This window comes from Diabrotica undecimpunctata, chromosome 9 (genome assembly GCF_040954645.1).
Source record: "Diabrotica undecimpunctata isolate CICGRU chromosome 9, icDiaUnde3, whole genome shotgun sequence".
NCBI classification, from domain to species: Eukaryota; Metazoa; Arthropoda; class Insecta; order Coleoptera; family Chrysomelidae; genus Diabrotica; species Diabrotica undecimpunctata.
This window is the reverse complement of record NC_092811.1, coordinates 12,843,806-12,858,037: the sequence shown is the minus strand read 5'-3', so window position 1 is coordinate 12,858,037 and position 14,232 is coordinate 12,843,806. Positions and strand designations below refer to the sequence as shown.

Below are 14,232 nucleotides of genomic sequence, written 5' to 3'. Positions count from 1 at the left end.
TACTTTATCTACTCAAAACAGTTGTTATAGCAACACTTTAACATTAGCTATGGAAAAAAAAATCTAAATCCCAAATAAACCTAGTTTTCTAACAAAAAAAATAAATATTACTTAACTAGAATAAATTCTATACATGAATAAAACGCCTTATATGTGTTTTATCAACGTCGCATGTTGCATGAGTGCAATAATGCGTTTCGTCTTATCGATGAATATGCCATTTTGTTCTTGAGTTTTGACTGCTTCTGGCATTCCTGAATTTAAAACGTTTTTGTGCGGTTCGTATTAAATGCACTCGAAATCAGGTCACAGTAAATTTCCTGTTTTAGTCGGCTGAAGATATAGAAAGAGTAATTATTTTAAAATTAAGGCAAGACCATAAATCTTAATGTGTTTACTGTCAAACACGGGTAAAGTCCAGATGGAAAAATATTCCTAAATTGACAAATGATAAAATCAACAAAAAATGTTTAATAAGGTCCACGGTTCGTAGACTTACTACGGTTGCCTCTTCCGACTGGGGTGGGGATGCTTGAGTTACGTCACCAGAGTACACAAGAATACAAAACCCATTTATTTGCGATTGAAACTGAATGTAGAGGGCAGGTCGATTGCAGTGTTGATTGGTTGAAGGGGAAGAATTACGTCACGAGAGTACAGTTTCGGGCTTGATGTTCATTGGTTAGGCGGAAGAGGCAACCGTAGTAAGTCTACGAACCGTGAATAAGGTCAATGTTTTTTTAATAAACTGCTAATAACATAAGCATTATCTAATGACGAATAATATATTTATTCTAACCTATAAATTGACATTTAGTTATTTAGCTAAGATAATTTTGAACAAAAATGTCTAAGGTGATGGGGGGCAACTGGACCCAGGGGACGTCTGGGCCATACCTTTTTCATTCTTAAACTGTAAATGTATTTAAGTTTTTTTCTGTTGGCTGTACTGCAAGAATGTGCCTTCCCTTCAAAACATTAATTCTAACCATGATACTATGATTAAGAAGATAAGATATTGCGCATAAGTCGTGACGTAATTGGAGAGTTGCACGTTCGTAATGTCAGTTTTTTGTATGTGTCAATAAATAATCTTTAATCAATAGTTTGGAGATATCCTTTAGTGTACGATTATTGTAATTATTAAACCTTTATTTAATATTATTATTTTGCTAATTGAATAATTTCATCAAGGAATGCATAAAAAATCCCATTTAACTTTAACAAGAATTCAAATTCTACTCTCCAATGACGGCATGCGCGAACAAGACCGATTTTGTGCTACGGGAAGATCCTATCTTGTTAGTCATAGTATCATGATTCTAACCTTCATAGTACTTTCGGTTTGCTGTGAGAAGTCCAATTTAAATTCGTAGTTTTTTTATGGAATCAACGTGGCGTGCTTGTGATTTACATTACTGTTTTGATTATCAGGGTAAGTGTTTCTATCATGTATTTTAGTGTAAAAGTGTTTATTAATATTCTATTAACAATGTTTAAATTAGTTTTGCATGCTTATTTTATTAGTTTTGAGGTTAGAATGGGTGGTCCAGTTACCCCGAGAGCTTTTCTTTCGGGGTAACTGGGACCCATATCGGGAGTAACTGGGCCTGGTCCAGTTACCCCTCAGGACCTCAAGACCTATTTTTTTCCATCCTTTACTTTTTCAAAGCTTAAGTTATATCTGATTGTTTTTGTTTCAGAAAATGGTACGAACGTACATAAGAAAAACTCAGAAAGGTGCTGGCTCCTCATATACCACGGAAGATCTTGATAGAGCAATTGAGGATATTAGAAATGGCATTAAGACGACACGGGGTGCATCATTATTCTACAATATTCCACGATCTACACTGAAGCATCGAGTCAAAGAAACGCGTGTGACTGGACTGACTTCAAAAGAAGGTAATGGTGGTTGAGTAGTTCAGTCATATTTGTCGTCTCTTGAGGAAAATGAAATTGCAGATTGCATAAAAATGGGTTTGGCCTATCCAGAGAGGAAATATTAGACTTAGTACAATTGTATACAAGACAGAATAATATCAGGAGTGGATTTAAAGACCAGAGACCAGACCTTGACTGGTTTAGATCATTTAAAACTAGGCACCATCTGTCAATAAAGAAACCTAGCAGTATTGAACATTTTAGATGCGATCAGGTGAACCTTTGGGTCATCTATAATTTTTTTAAGTATTAACAAAAGCTGTGGAAGAACTGAACCCTAAGGGGAAACCAGAACAGATATTTAATTGCGGCGAGACATCATTTTGCCATGATCCTAGTAAAACAAAGGTCGTTGGTGCAATTGGTACAAAAAGCATACGGAAGACCAGTTCGTCTGGCCGATAAAACACATCTGTTTTGTTGTGTTGTTCTGTTTATGGTCAAATGATACCTCTCCTATGTATATTTAGAGGTAAATACGTAATGGATAATTAGATTAATGAGAATACAATATCCCAAACTGCAGTTTCTACAGCGTCTCGAGGTTGGATGGAAACTACTTTGTTTTTTAATTAACAGAACAGCCAGAAACCTCCGTCTCTACCTTTGCAATGGTTGAAAGAACAGAAGCTAGTTCTACAAACGAAGTTCAAGTAGAAAAAGAAAGCCCTGTCTTGTCAAATGGACCTTCTTTACAAATACGTAAATCATTTGAGGAATTGTTGTTAGAATTGATGAAAAAAGATAAAAGGCCACAGAATTCAGGGAAGAAACGAAAAAGATTGGTCACTAACTGTGAAATTATCACCTGCAAAGATTACCTAATAAAAAAGAGCGAGAGGAGAAAGAAAAAATGAAAGAAATTGAAAAAAAAATATGAAAATAAAGGCTATACCGAAAGCTAAACAAAGTAAGCGTACACTAGGCGTTTTAAAAGGCAAGAAAAAGAACAGTTTTGATTGTATATTAGAAAGTAGTGATGATGTTGATTTGGAAGATATTGTAGAAGAAAATGAAAGATATTTAGATACACATATTAATGAGCATAACTTTGGAAGTTTTCAGCAACTAGGCCTTAACCAAATTGCCAAAACAAGTTGGTCAATATGTAATTTTTAAGTATGAAGAAGAGTATTTTCCAGGAAAAATCTTAAGCTTTACAGATGACCAGGTTGAAATTTCATCGATGCAGAAATCTTTGAAGTCTTGGAAGTGGCCAGATAAAACAGGCGAAGTATACAACTGACATTGTTAAACTGTGGAAAATGTTGTTCTGCAATACTCAGTACAGAATATCTATGTTTTTGGGCTTTTGGCGATTACAATCTTTCCAATTATGTGTTCATTTTACCATGTAAAAAAAAACATATACATTATATTAATACACTTTCCACTATCTGTTAGCAAAAAGTTGAACTTCTCGCATATAAATTCTGTCAAAGACGTGAATTTTGCAGTAAACTGGATTATTAAAGTTGAAAATTGTCGGAAACTTTTATAAATCTTTATATTTAAAATCTTGTAGAATAGATATTAACAGTAAAAATCATAGTAAGAATATTATACAAGATGTAGAACTGGAGAACAATAAGTGAAGCCGATTTTTTAAAGTTTATTGCGCGTGTTGTCCGCTAGGTGGACACCAATAAGGGGGCAAATCAATGTAAACATTGTTTGAAATTTGACTTATTTTCCATTATAATATAATATGGAATTTTGTGTAAGAGGTTTTAAATAAGATAATCTCCTGGCCGAAAAATAATGTTTTTACTTAACTATACGAGTGTGCTTTTAAAGCATAATTAGATAAGACATAGTTTTTGTAATATATATTGGAGTACGGCATGGTTGTACACTTTCTTCAATGTTGTTTAATTTATAAGCAGAAAAAGGGCATATTTATTTATAACATTAGATATGCCGATGACACAGCGGTAGCGGCAGATAACATCGAACATTTTCAATGTCTGTTAAATGATTTAACTCTTGCAAGTGAAGCTTTGGGTTTGAAAATAAATATCAAGACAAACACAATGGTTAGATGGTAGCTGGAGAAGAAATCGAGCAAGTCAGGCAGTTTAAACCATTGGGTTGTCTGCTAAATGATAGTTAGGACCCTGAAATTAAAATAAAGAGCAGATTAAAACAAGTCAGAAATGCTTTTTGAAACTGCAAATTTTTGACTGGTCGTAAATTGGATTTTAACGCGAAACACAAGATGCTAAAGTGTTACGTTTGACCTCTTGTCTTGTATGGAATGGAGGCATGGACGTTAAAAGCCAGATCCACTAACAAACTTAAAGTTTTTGAAATGTATCTGTGCCGAATGCTTAGAATATCATAGGACAGAATCAGAAATGAGAAAGTATTGCCTCCATGATAGGCAACTTTTTGATTATGTAGAAAGTAGAGTGCGTATTTAGAAAACATATTACGAGAATAACGATACTTCTTCTTCTTCTTCACGTACCATCTCCGCGACGGAGGTTGGCAATCATCATGGCTATTCTGACCTTAGATGCTGCTGCTCTGAATAGTTCAATTGATGTGCATCCGTACCGATAACGATACACTTTCTAGCAACTAGTACTAAAAGGAAAAATAAATAGTAAGAGGAAGACTATTGGATTGGAACCCACAATTATGAAATGCTTCGCAATGCTACTAAAAATAAGCTAAAAACTTCTTCTTCTTTTTCCCCTCTTCTTTTTATCTGACATGACCATCGTTTTCGTGGTCTTTCTACTGATCGTCTTCATATTGGGGAACCGTCTCTTGCCGTCTTTACTACTCTATTTGTTGTCATTCGGCTTATATGGTCGTTCCATTCTACTCTTCTATTTCTTACCCAGTTCTTCATGTTCTCCACCTTGCCTCTACCTCGTATATCTGTACTTCTAGCCCTGTCCCATAGTGTCTTACCATAAATTGTATTTTATCTCTGCTGTTTCTAACATCCTTTTTGTTCTCTCTGTGTCAAGTCGTGTTAATGCCGCGTATGTCATTATTGGTCTGATGACTGTTTTATAAATTCTGCTTTTATTTCTTTCCAGATATTTTTATTTCTCCATATTGTTTCATTCAGACTGCGGCTCTGTTTGCTCTATTCACTTGATCTTCCACTTCAGTTTCAAGCTTTCCGTAGCTGGATAATATGATGCCTAGATATTTAAACTCCATCACTTGTTCTATCATCATGTTAAATTTTCTGGTGGTTATATTAAATTGGTGCAGCATACGTTGTAAATCGTCTTCACTTTAAGAGAGTAACTATTGCGTCGTCTGCATGGCAGATTATTTTAAATTGTTTTTCTCCTTCTCCCATTTGTTATCCTTTTTTAGTTCTTACTTTTTTTGTTATTTAGCTTTAGAAGCTAAACTTAAGAAGAATAAATAAACTGACATATTTATGTAATAAATGTATATTTATAGATATATTTAAATGTAACATGGTAAAAATATCACACAGTATTTGTAAAAGATATTTCAGCTGTCCTTTGGTATTTTGTTCTCAGTAGCCTTTATTGAAATCTACAGTAGCTGGAATTGGTAAATTTTTTCTGTAATATTCTAAATTGTCTTTCAACAGTTGAGCTATATCTTTTGAGCGAGAACAAGCTGACACATGCGGGGTGATGACCACCTGAAAAACAAGCAAAAATAAAATTAACCTGTTTATACGCCTACTTTGGAAAATACAGTATACTCCCTCTATAACGAACACGGTTATTACAAAGTTTCGCTTATAACGAGGTACTTTCGATGCCCCGTGAAATTTCTATTGAACTTTAACCCTCTATAGCGAGGCAAATTTGGTTATAACGAGAAAAAATAAGATTGAAAAATGTGTTTTTTTTACGTTTTTGGTCCGTCCGTGGCTATAAATAAATACCCTTTTTAACTGCCACCCGCAATAAACTTCTTACAATTTATGATTCTTACTCGGAGATTTACAATTTATGATTCACAAGTGTCATGTAGGGGGTTAACTATTCGTACCTAATAATATAGGTCCTAATAGACAAGATGTGGGAAGTTGTCAGAAATTTTATCCAAAGACAAAACGAAAATGAAGAGGCATAAAACTGTTTCACATCTTTAGAAAATATGATAGATAGAATACTGGACAATTTAAAGCAGTCAAAAATAACAGACTTCTTCCAATTGCAGAAGCAATAGTTTAGGTTATCCTTGAAAATACGCTTTATACAGATTTACAGAATACAGATTTTTGTTTTAACGTATATCATTGACAATAAAAGTAAACAACTCTTTTTTGTTTAATGTATTTCATTGACAATAAAACTAAACAACTTTTTTTCAAAAACGCCAATAAAACAATATTTAGTATCTTATATTGCTTCGAATGGCTTCACTATAGGAAGTTAATGTTTTAGAAAACTACATATTCATATGTATGCACAGTATTATTTGTTTGATATAACGAGATTGGCTTATAACGAAGTAATTTTTCTGCGATTTCAGTTCTCATTATAGAGGGAGTCTACTGTATCAGCTATGTCAGAAGTTACACTTGCGTATATTTATGTAAGAGATAAATAATTCTGAATAATATTAAATAAATATTCACTTACATTAGGCATTTTCCACAAGGCGCTATCACTTGTTAATGGTTCTCGTTCAAAGACATCTAAAATTGCTCCTGATATCCATTTGTTCTCTAGAGCCCTAATTAATGCTTCTTCTGATATTATTGATCCTCTTCCAACATTTATAAACACAGTTTGTTTATCTAAAATAATAATAAAAAAATCAAGGACTGAAAGACATTGACTTAAGATGTAAAAATTCCTAAAAACTCTGACCAATTTAAAAAAAAAAGAAAAATCATCACCCTGTCATTTGTTCAAATTAGGTAGTCGTCTGTGCAGGTCTTTCATGTTTGTGCACAATCGCGGATATCGACCTCCTGGTATCCCCATCTTCTCAGTTTACTAGCACATCGTGAGACGCCAGTTCTTAGTCTTTTAATTGCCGCTTCTTCTTCTTCTTAGTCGTTAACCTGATGCATGTTCCTCCACGTTTTTCTATCTTCTGCCATTCTAGCACATTCTGACAATGGAGCGCCAATGGTAGCAACAATATGGTCCGTGTATCGTGTGGGAGATCTACCTCTATTTCTTTTGCCTTCTACTTTTCCCTGGATGGTAAGTTTTTCAAGGCCATTTCTTCGAAGTACATGTCCAAAATAGCTTATTATTTGTTCTGATATTTGTGTTCTTAGTCTTTTCTTTATGTTTAGCTGGTCCAGTATGGATTCATTTGTTCTTCGGGCCACCCATGGTATTCTCAGCATTCGTCTCCAGCAGTACATCTCAAATACATCTATGTTCATTTTGTCTTTCTCAGTAAGGATCCAGCATTCCGATGCATAAGTAAAAACTGGAAAAACTAGACTTCTTACTAGTCTCATTTTTGTATCGGTAGTTATTTCATGGCTTTTCCAAATTTTTGTTAATTTTGCCATAACGCTTTTTGCGATTGCTGACCGCCGCTTTATTTCTTCAGTACAGCCTCCTTTGTTGGTTATTAATGAGCCCAGATACACAAATTTATCTACAACAGCGATATTGTTTATCATGACCAGATGATTTTGATTGTTGTTAGCTCTGTCAATTGCTGCTTATCAAAATATTATTTAGAAGCTCTCGAACTACGTTAGTCTGCTTGGCTGAGTTTAATGTTCATACAGGGAGACTTTTCGATCCTGCTTCTCCCGCTTCTTTTATTCTCTAACGCGACCTGTATCCTTATGGGTGGTGGAGAAATTTCGACTACATATTATGTAACGCTCTTCGATGGGTGTTGGTTTCAATCAACTCGATACTATACGGACTGTTTTATCGAGGGCCACGTTGAGGGCAAAATTCGCCCACATTGGTGCTGCAAATTACGCAGCGTCAAAACATAATGCTAATGCATAGGTAAGGAGAGTGTATAGTTGTGCACCCCATTTTTTATTAGTTTTCAGATGGTGAACAGACAGTGGTATCTATAAGACAAAGTTCTGTCTATCGAATGACGAGATATTTTGGTACCTAGCATCTGGCCACGCCAGTTCACCTCCAGCATCTTTCAGGCGTATTTGTTTCTGAGATGGAAAGCACGCACCTGTTCTTGTATGATTGGGTTTCAGACGGTTTTGATCATAGTATAGCGTTAAGACTTACTTTAGAGTATTTGTTAGTTTCTCCTCGAGTTCGTTAAAGATTATTACCTGGGCTACCATAGCTGTATCATAAGCATAAATAGTTCTGTTTGTTCGTTATGAGTTGTAGTACTACTCTTACTACTGCGAGGGGTAGTAATGAGCAACGTATAGGCACCAAAACATGGCGGTCGCATTCAAATTGGCTTCACTTTGCGAAGGTTTGTTAAATGAGCGTTACATGTCCTCTCTATTTCCTTGTCTAAGGTTGAAACCAATAAATATTTTATCTGCGGATGTCAAATGTCATACTTTTCTTCTATATGTTTTATGGCCTCCACCTCTTAGGTACGTGGCCAGCTGATTTAAAATTGTCATGTTCTTTTTTACATGAAAAATGACAGCATGTTAATTCAGGTTATGAGTTGTTTATGTTTGTTAATGTTAAAAATTAAAAGCAAATAAAAAATCATTAGATAAATCGCTTGATGATGGACCCTCGTTAGTATCTGTTGCGTAAACAACTATAAATGTGATATACATACCTTTACAGTTTTCTAAAAGATCTCCATTTAACAACCCTTTCGATTCTTGAGTTTCGGGCAGAGTATTAACAACATAATCACATTCTCGCAAAAGCTGTGGAAGCATATGGTTCGAAAAATACTTCGAGATATGAGGATTATCTTCCAGGTTTAAGGTAGGTCTTCTTCCGTAGCCAATAACAACAGCGCCCATATAGTTTAACGTCCTAGCCACTAAACATTAATTTTTTTAGCGTCAATATAAAATATATTAATATGGAATGAAAATAATACTGATATAATAATTTATGGATGTATGAATTTATACAGGTTAACTCTAACGAAAGTACAAGATGAATATAGTCGCAAATGTCAACCATGGACAAAAATTTCGGTTTGGCAATCATCAAACCACCAGTGGCCAGATTGCTACAGATGTTTGCAAGTAATCTCAAAAGAAACAAATATTTACTTATTATTGTTTTATATAAATTAAAAATTGCAGAATTTATAATATACTATATAATATCAAAATGTACTTTTTAATAGCTTTCTCTCTTTATATTTGAAGCATACCACATAAAATATGCATTATAAAAACATCCAAACACTGCCAAAACGAAATATTTTGTTCCATGGTTGACATTTGAGGCTATCTTCAGCTTGAACTTTCGTTAAAGTTAACCTTTATACATTTGGATATGGAAATAGAAATGAAAAAAGTAATATACTAATGGCATAAACTATGCGTTCTAATTTTGTTGTTGAATAATCGCCTTTATTCTCCTTTTTGACTTCTTTGATCCAAAAATTCTTTTAAGGACCTGTCTTTCTAGACATCTGTTATGCATATGCTTTTTATAATACTTATCGGCCCTTTAAAATTTTTATTTAAAAAAATTCCTTTTCAAAGTTCTTAGATTTCAAAGATATAATATTCATCTTACTTCTCATATGCTTCATCAGTTCCAGCAATTTATCTCTTCTTCTTCTTCTGTTTATGTAGACACTGTCAGTTTTTCAATGTGCCTCCAGTAAGTTGTCGTTCCATCATTTTCGTGGTCTTCCTACTAATCGTCTTCCTATTGGGGAACCGTCTCTTGCCGTCTTTACTACTCTATTTGTTGTCATTCGGCTAATATGATCGTTCCATTCTACTCTTCTATGATGTTCTCCACCTTGCATCTACGCCGTATATCTGTACTTCTAGCTCTGTCCCATAGTGTCTTACCATCAATTTTTCATCTGTATGTTTCATCTGTGTTGTTTCTAACATCCTTTTTGTCCTCTATGTGTCAGGTCGTGTTTCTGCCGCGTATGTCATTACTGGTCCGATGACTGTTTTGTAAATTCTGCCTTTCGTTTCTTTCCCGATATTTTTATTTCTCCATATTGTTTCATTCAGGCAGCCTCCGTCTCTGTTACCTTACTTTTATCAAATAGACATCAGGATCTAAAAATTTCTTCTTCTGCTGCCTCATCTAGATACTTGTTTGCACGTCAACTTCTATTAACTTTTTTATCTTTTATCTATTTACTACCGAATATAAAACCGCAGAAAAACCTTCCAGTCAACCCGTAAAAAAGCTTTTGTGTTTACTGCTATTTATAGACCATCACAATCTTCCCAATTTTAGTAAATATAACATTAGGTTTTCGGAGGGGTTTTCAGGTAATCTTTTTAAATTACTAAGAAGGTATAATGTCAACATAGAAGTAAATAAAAAAATGTCTAAAAACTTACATTTCTATACAGATGTCGGTGTTTATATTATCACTATACTTAAGTTCTCTTCTTCTTCGCTACAAAAATTAAGCTTTGTATGTTGCGTCTTCACGAGGATAGTATGACTGCATATCGTTATCATATTCAAAACTTGTGTTGCATCCCAAGTATTGAAAATGTGATCTTTGGTCTATTGGTCTACTGTTAACGATTATTTTCGACTGCGCTAGTTTTTTGCCTTTAAATACCAAGTTTGATGTAATGGCTAAATGATTAATGATCTGTGACAACATGGTAGAATGAATCTTTTGTGAAAATTCAGATCTGAGGAAAGAAATAATGAAGATAATATGAATATAAAATATGTGATTATTAAATAGTATAATATGTACCTCTATCTCCAATATTGCCTAATCCTAAAATGCCAACAGTCAAATCAAAAATAGCTCTATGCTCTTCTATTTTTCCATCTACCTTCCACTGCTTCATTTTTTGGTTCTGGTTAATCTCAAATGCATTCCTCTCAAAGTTTATAATGTTAGCAACAACATATTCACTCATTAACGCACCAAAATGTCTTCCAGTGAATCGGCTAATTGAAAATGATGGAGTTTGAGTAACTTTTTCCATTAAACCATCAACGCCTGCCCATGTTCCTTGTACCCATTTGGCTTGAGGTAAACTGTAGATGTATGGTGTTAGTAGGTCGTAATCAGCTACTATTATGTGGGATTCCTTGAACTGCTTATCCAAATCTGCAATAATAAAAATAATATAGTGGGTATAGGACAAGTAGGTAAGACATTTCTTCACATATTTCATTGAATTGAACCCAATTGAAAGGGTTGATAGCTATCTAACATAAACCACCCCATCCAAATAAAACATCTGATAGACAAGGCAAGCTCAGCATTTATAAAGATTAAATGAATGATAGAAGCCATGATTTACCTCAGAACCATCCACAGCCAACAAGTCTCCATCCTCAGAGTATGTTGAACTACCTTGTACAAAGTAGAGGCTGTGGGTGAACTGTAGTGGAATTTCTGGTTGGACCAAGTGACTAATGTTGAAGTTATAAGTAGAATGGGGAAGGAATGTGATTGTTCATACAATCAAAGAGTGCACATGAGAATATCTGGGCCATATTATGAGAAATGAGTAGATATATGGCTTGCTACAATTCGTAACTTGTTACAAAGTTAACTTGTGGTGCACATAAATAACTAAAAAAAAATACATAGCACTGAGTGCCAGTCTTCAAGGCATTCAACACTGGCACTTCAAAATTTCAAGCAAACACTACCAATTTAAAAAATGAGACTGCTTGAATATATGAATGACTTAATTAAGAGTTAAATTAAAGATAAATGCATGAAGGAAGATTAAAATGATTCAATTTCTACATAAGTAGTTTTATGAATATACAAATTCGGAAGTAATAATCTAAAAAGAATAACAGTTTTCCAGTACTTTGTGTGAAAGTTCAATTAAAAATATGTCTAAACAGAAAATATATATCTCAGTTTGAAAATAATGGATGAATTGTACATTTGTATAATTTGATAAAATTTGGCATAAAAAAATTGAATGAATGTCTAGCTTTTAAAGTAATTTTTAACAGCCTTTATATCTCCCATTTAAATGACTTTTTTCTTTGCTGTGATACCTTCCAGTAGATGTATCACAGTTTTCTCTCGAGTCTGTAAATTCTTATAAATTTTGATTTTTAAAGTTTTGTGTTTTTATTCCACCGTTTTATAGTCATTTTGGATCAAATCTTAGAGATTACTTAGTATATAGATGATAAAGTTTTGTCTTTGTCATCTTCACATTTTTTAGATCTTTTTTTTGAGAATGCAACTCAACAATATTGGCAATATCATTTTAAAGTTGTCTACTTTAAAATGTATAATGTATGTCTGAATTGTCAATATAGATGAGTCAGATAAAATCAAATTATTAGAAGAATTGTTCACTAAGCAACAAAAACAAAATTTGTTTAATTTACTAATGTTTGTATTTTGAGAACGATTTCCGAAGTGGAAATTGAAACGTCAATAAACGTATTTTAACCTTTAATGTGGCTTATTCCCATTTAAATAGCAATTAATTTAAAATGCCACAAGAAAATAGCTTCAGAACAATATTTTGAGATCTTTCAAACATTTTACTGAATAATTATCGAAAACTATAACACAGCATCATTTAGTTTTTCTTTAATGGTTCACACATTCTCTCTTTGTTTTCACACAATAAAGACACACGTTATTGACCAAAGCAAAGAACAAAATTATACAAATAACAAGGATTAAACCACTTTACCATAATCATTATTACCTAAGGAGAAGCGGAAGAGAGCAACAGTCTTTGAAAAAGAAGATAACAAATAGAAAAAATCAGAACATCAAGCAATTTTATAAAATAACTGTGTGGAATTGGTCTTCTTGAGCTACTTTGCTTTATTACATGCCCGTTTTTGTATAATTAGTGTAAAATAGTTACCCTTGTCCACAGTACCTTTCTAACTTAATACAGCTTGTAGGTACTCTATATACGTATACTCTAGATCTATATTAATCACAAATTAAGTATATGAAGTAAATATTAAGAAAATTTGATACTTACAGAATCAAATAAAAAACTCAAAAATGTTACCTGCATTCGAGACTTCGTGAAATGTCAAATTGGGTAAAGCATTTTGAAGCTCGGGAACAATATTTTTGATTCTACTTAACACAGATATTACCGAATGCATTTTATAAGCTTAAAATTAAAAATATGATTTGCAGTATGAAAAATATAAATCATAGGTTATGTGTGCTGATATGCTGATACCAAAGAATATAGACGCTTATAGAAGAGCAGTTCAAATGGGCGATTTGGTTACGGTTTAAGAGGGTGGCTGCATAAACTCACAGCGTGGTGCCGTGGCCGTCGGCTTAAAACTATCATGAAAATTTCATAATGAAATATGTAGTTAGGGGGAAGTGGGAAAGGAGTACGAACGGGTAACTTTGCATCTACGCCGAAACAAATTTCGATGCCATTGATTTGCAAACTTTTTTTTTGTTGCCTTTTTTTTTGTTTTTTCACAATAAAATCTTTATTGTCAATTTAAATTTTTAATTTTAAAACAAAAATGTATGATATTTACAATATTCAAAGTATTTATTTTTTTAATTGTATAACTTTGAATTAAAAATTGGTTTGTTCCAACACAACGAAAAACCGTCACATAACTTTTTATTATACTGTTTTTCTGCCCAGAAATTAACGAAACATTTTTAAAAAATTTCAATTTAAAAAAAAAGTATTCAATGAAACTTTTTACTAAATTATGAAATTTTCCATTTCGCCAAAACTTCCAAACTTCCATTTCATCCATAATTTTTCAATAACAACAAAAAGCATTCCTGATTTATTTTTGAAATAACAAAATAAACTTTAACAGTACATTTTAATGAATAGTACCTATATGTGAAAGTTTTTACGCTGTATGAGTACTATTTAATCTTGTTTTAAAATAACAACTAGTAGTATCTAAAACATAATTTTCACAATGAATGAATATTGGTGAAATTATTACAATATAGTCTTAAACTGATTTATACTTAAGATTTGTACATATTTCAATTAAAACTTTGAATCATAATAATTTTTCTAAAAAGATTAATTTATTAAAAGGTAAAATAATATTATTTTCTTTAAAAAATTTTATAAAACGCAAAAATTTAATCCTATTCTGCGACCACGCGGCATCTACATATAAAAATATCTAAAGTTGCATTTATTGCCCCACTCTTTCATATTTTAGAAGCAATGGTAGAGCCACAGCTGACATGACCGCTCCTTAGTGGTACCACGTG

General features: G+C 33.0%; 1 protein-coding gene across 1 annotated transcript; it reads right to left on the bottom strand.

Moving 5' to 3' along the window:
• Window positions 1-5,348: 5,348 nt before the first annotated feature.
• Window positions 5,349-13,408, bottom strand: LOC140449552 (glyoxylate/hydroxypyruvate reductase A-like). Its single transcript, XM_072542754.1, has 5 exons — window positions 13,022-13,408; window positions 10,756-11,118; window positions 8,659-8,871; window positions 6,540-6,697; window positions 5,349-5,587 (listed from the first exon to the last, which is right to left on the bottom strand). Exons 1-5 carry the CDS (start codon window positions 13,119-13,121, stop codon window positions 5,456-5,458), a joined length of 966 nt encoding a protein of 321 aa, XP_072398855.1. The 5' UTR covers window positions 13,122-13,408; the 3' UTR covers window positions 5,349-5,455.
• Between the last annotated feature and the right edge of the window lie 824 nt (window positions 13,409-14,232).

Coding starts and splice junctions, on each gene's coding strand:
- LOC140449552 (XM_072542754.1), bottom strand. CDS start 13,121: ATGCATTCGGTAATATCTGTGTTAAGTAGAATCAAAAATATTGTTCCC. Junction 11,119..13,021: donor TCACGAAGTCTCGAATGCAG/GTAACATTTTTG, acceptor TTATTATTGCAG/ATTTGGATAAGCAGTTCAAG. Junction 6,698..8,658: donor TCTTTTAGAAAACTGTAAAG/GTATGTATATCA, acceptor TTATTATTTTAG/ATAAACAAACTGTGTTTATA.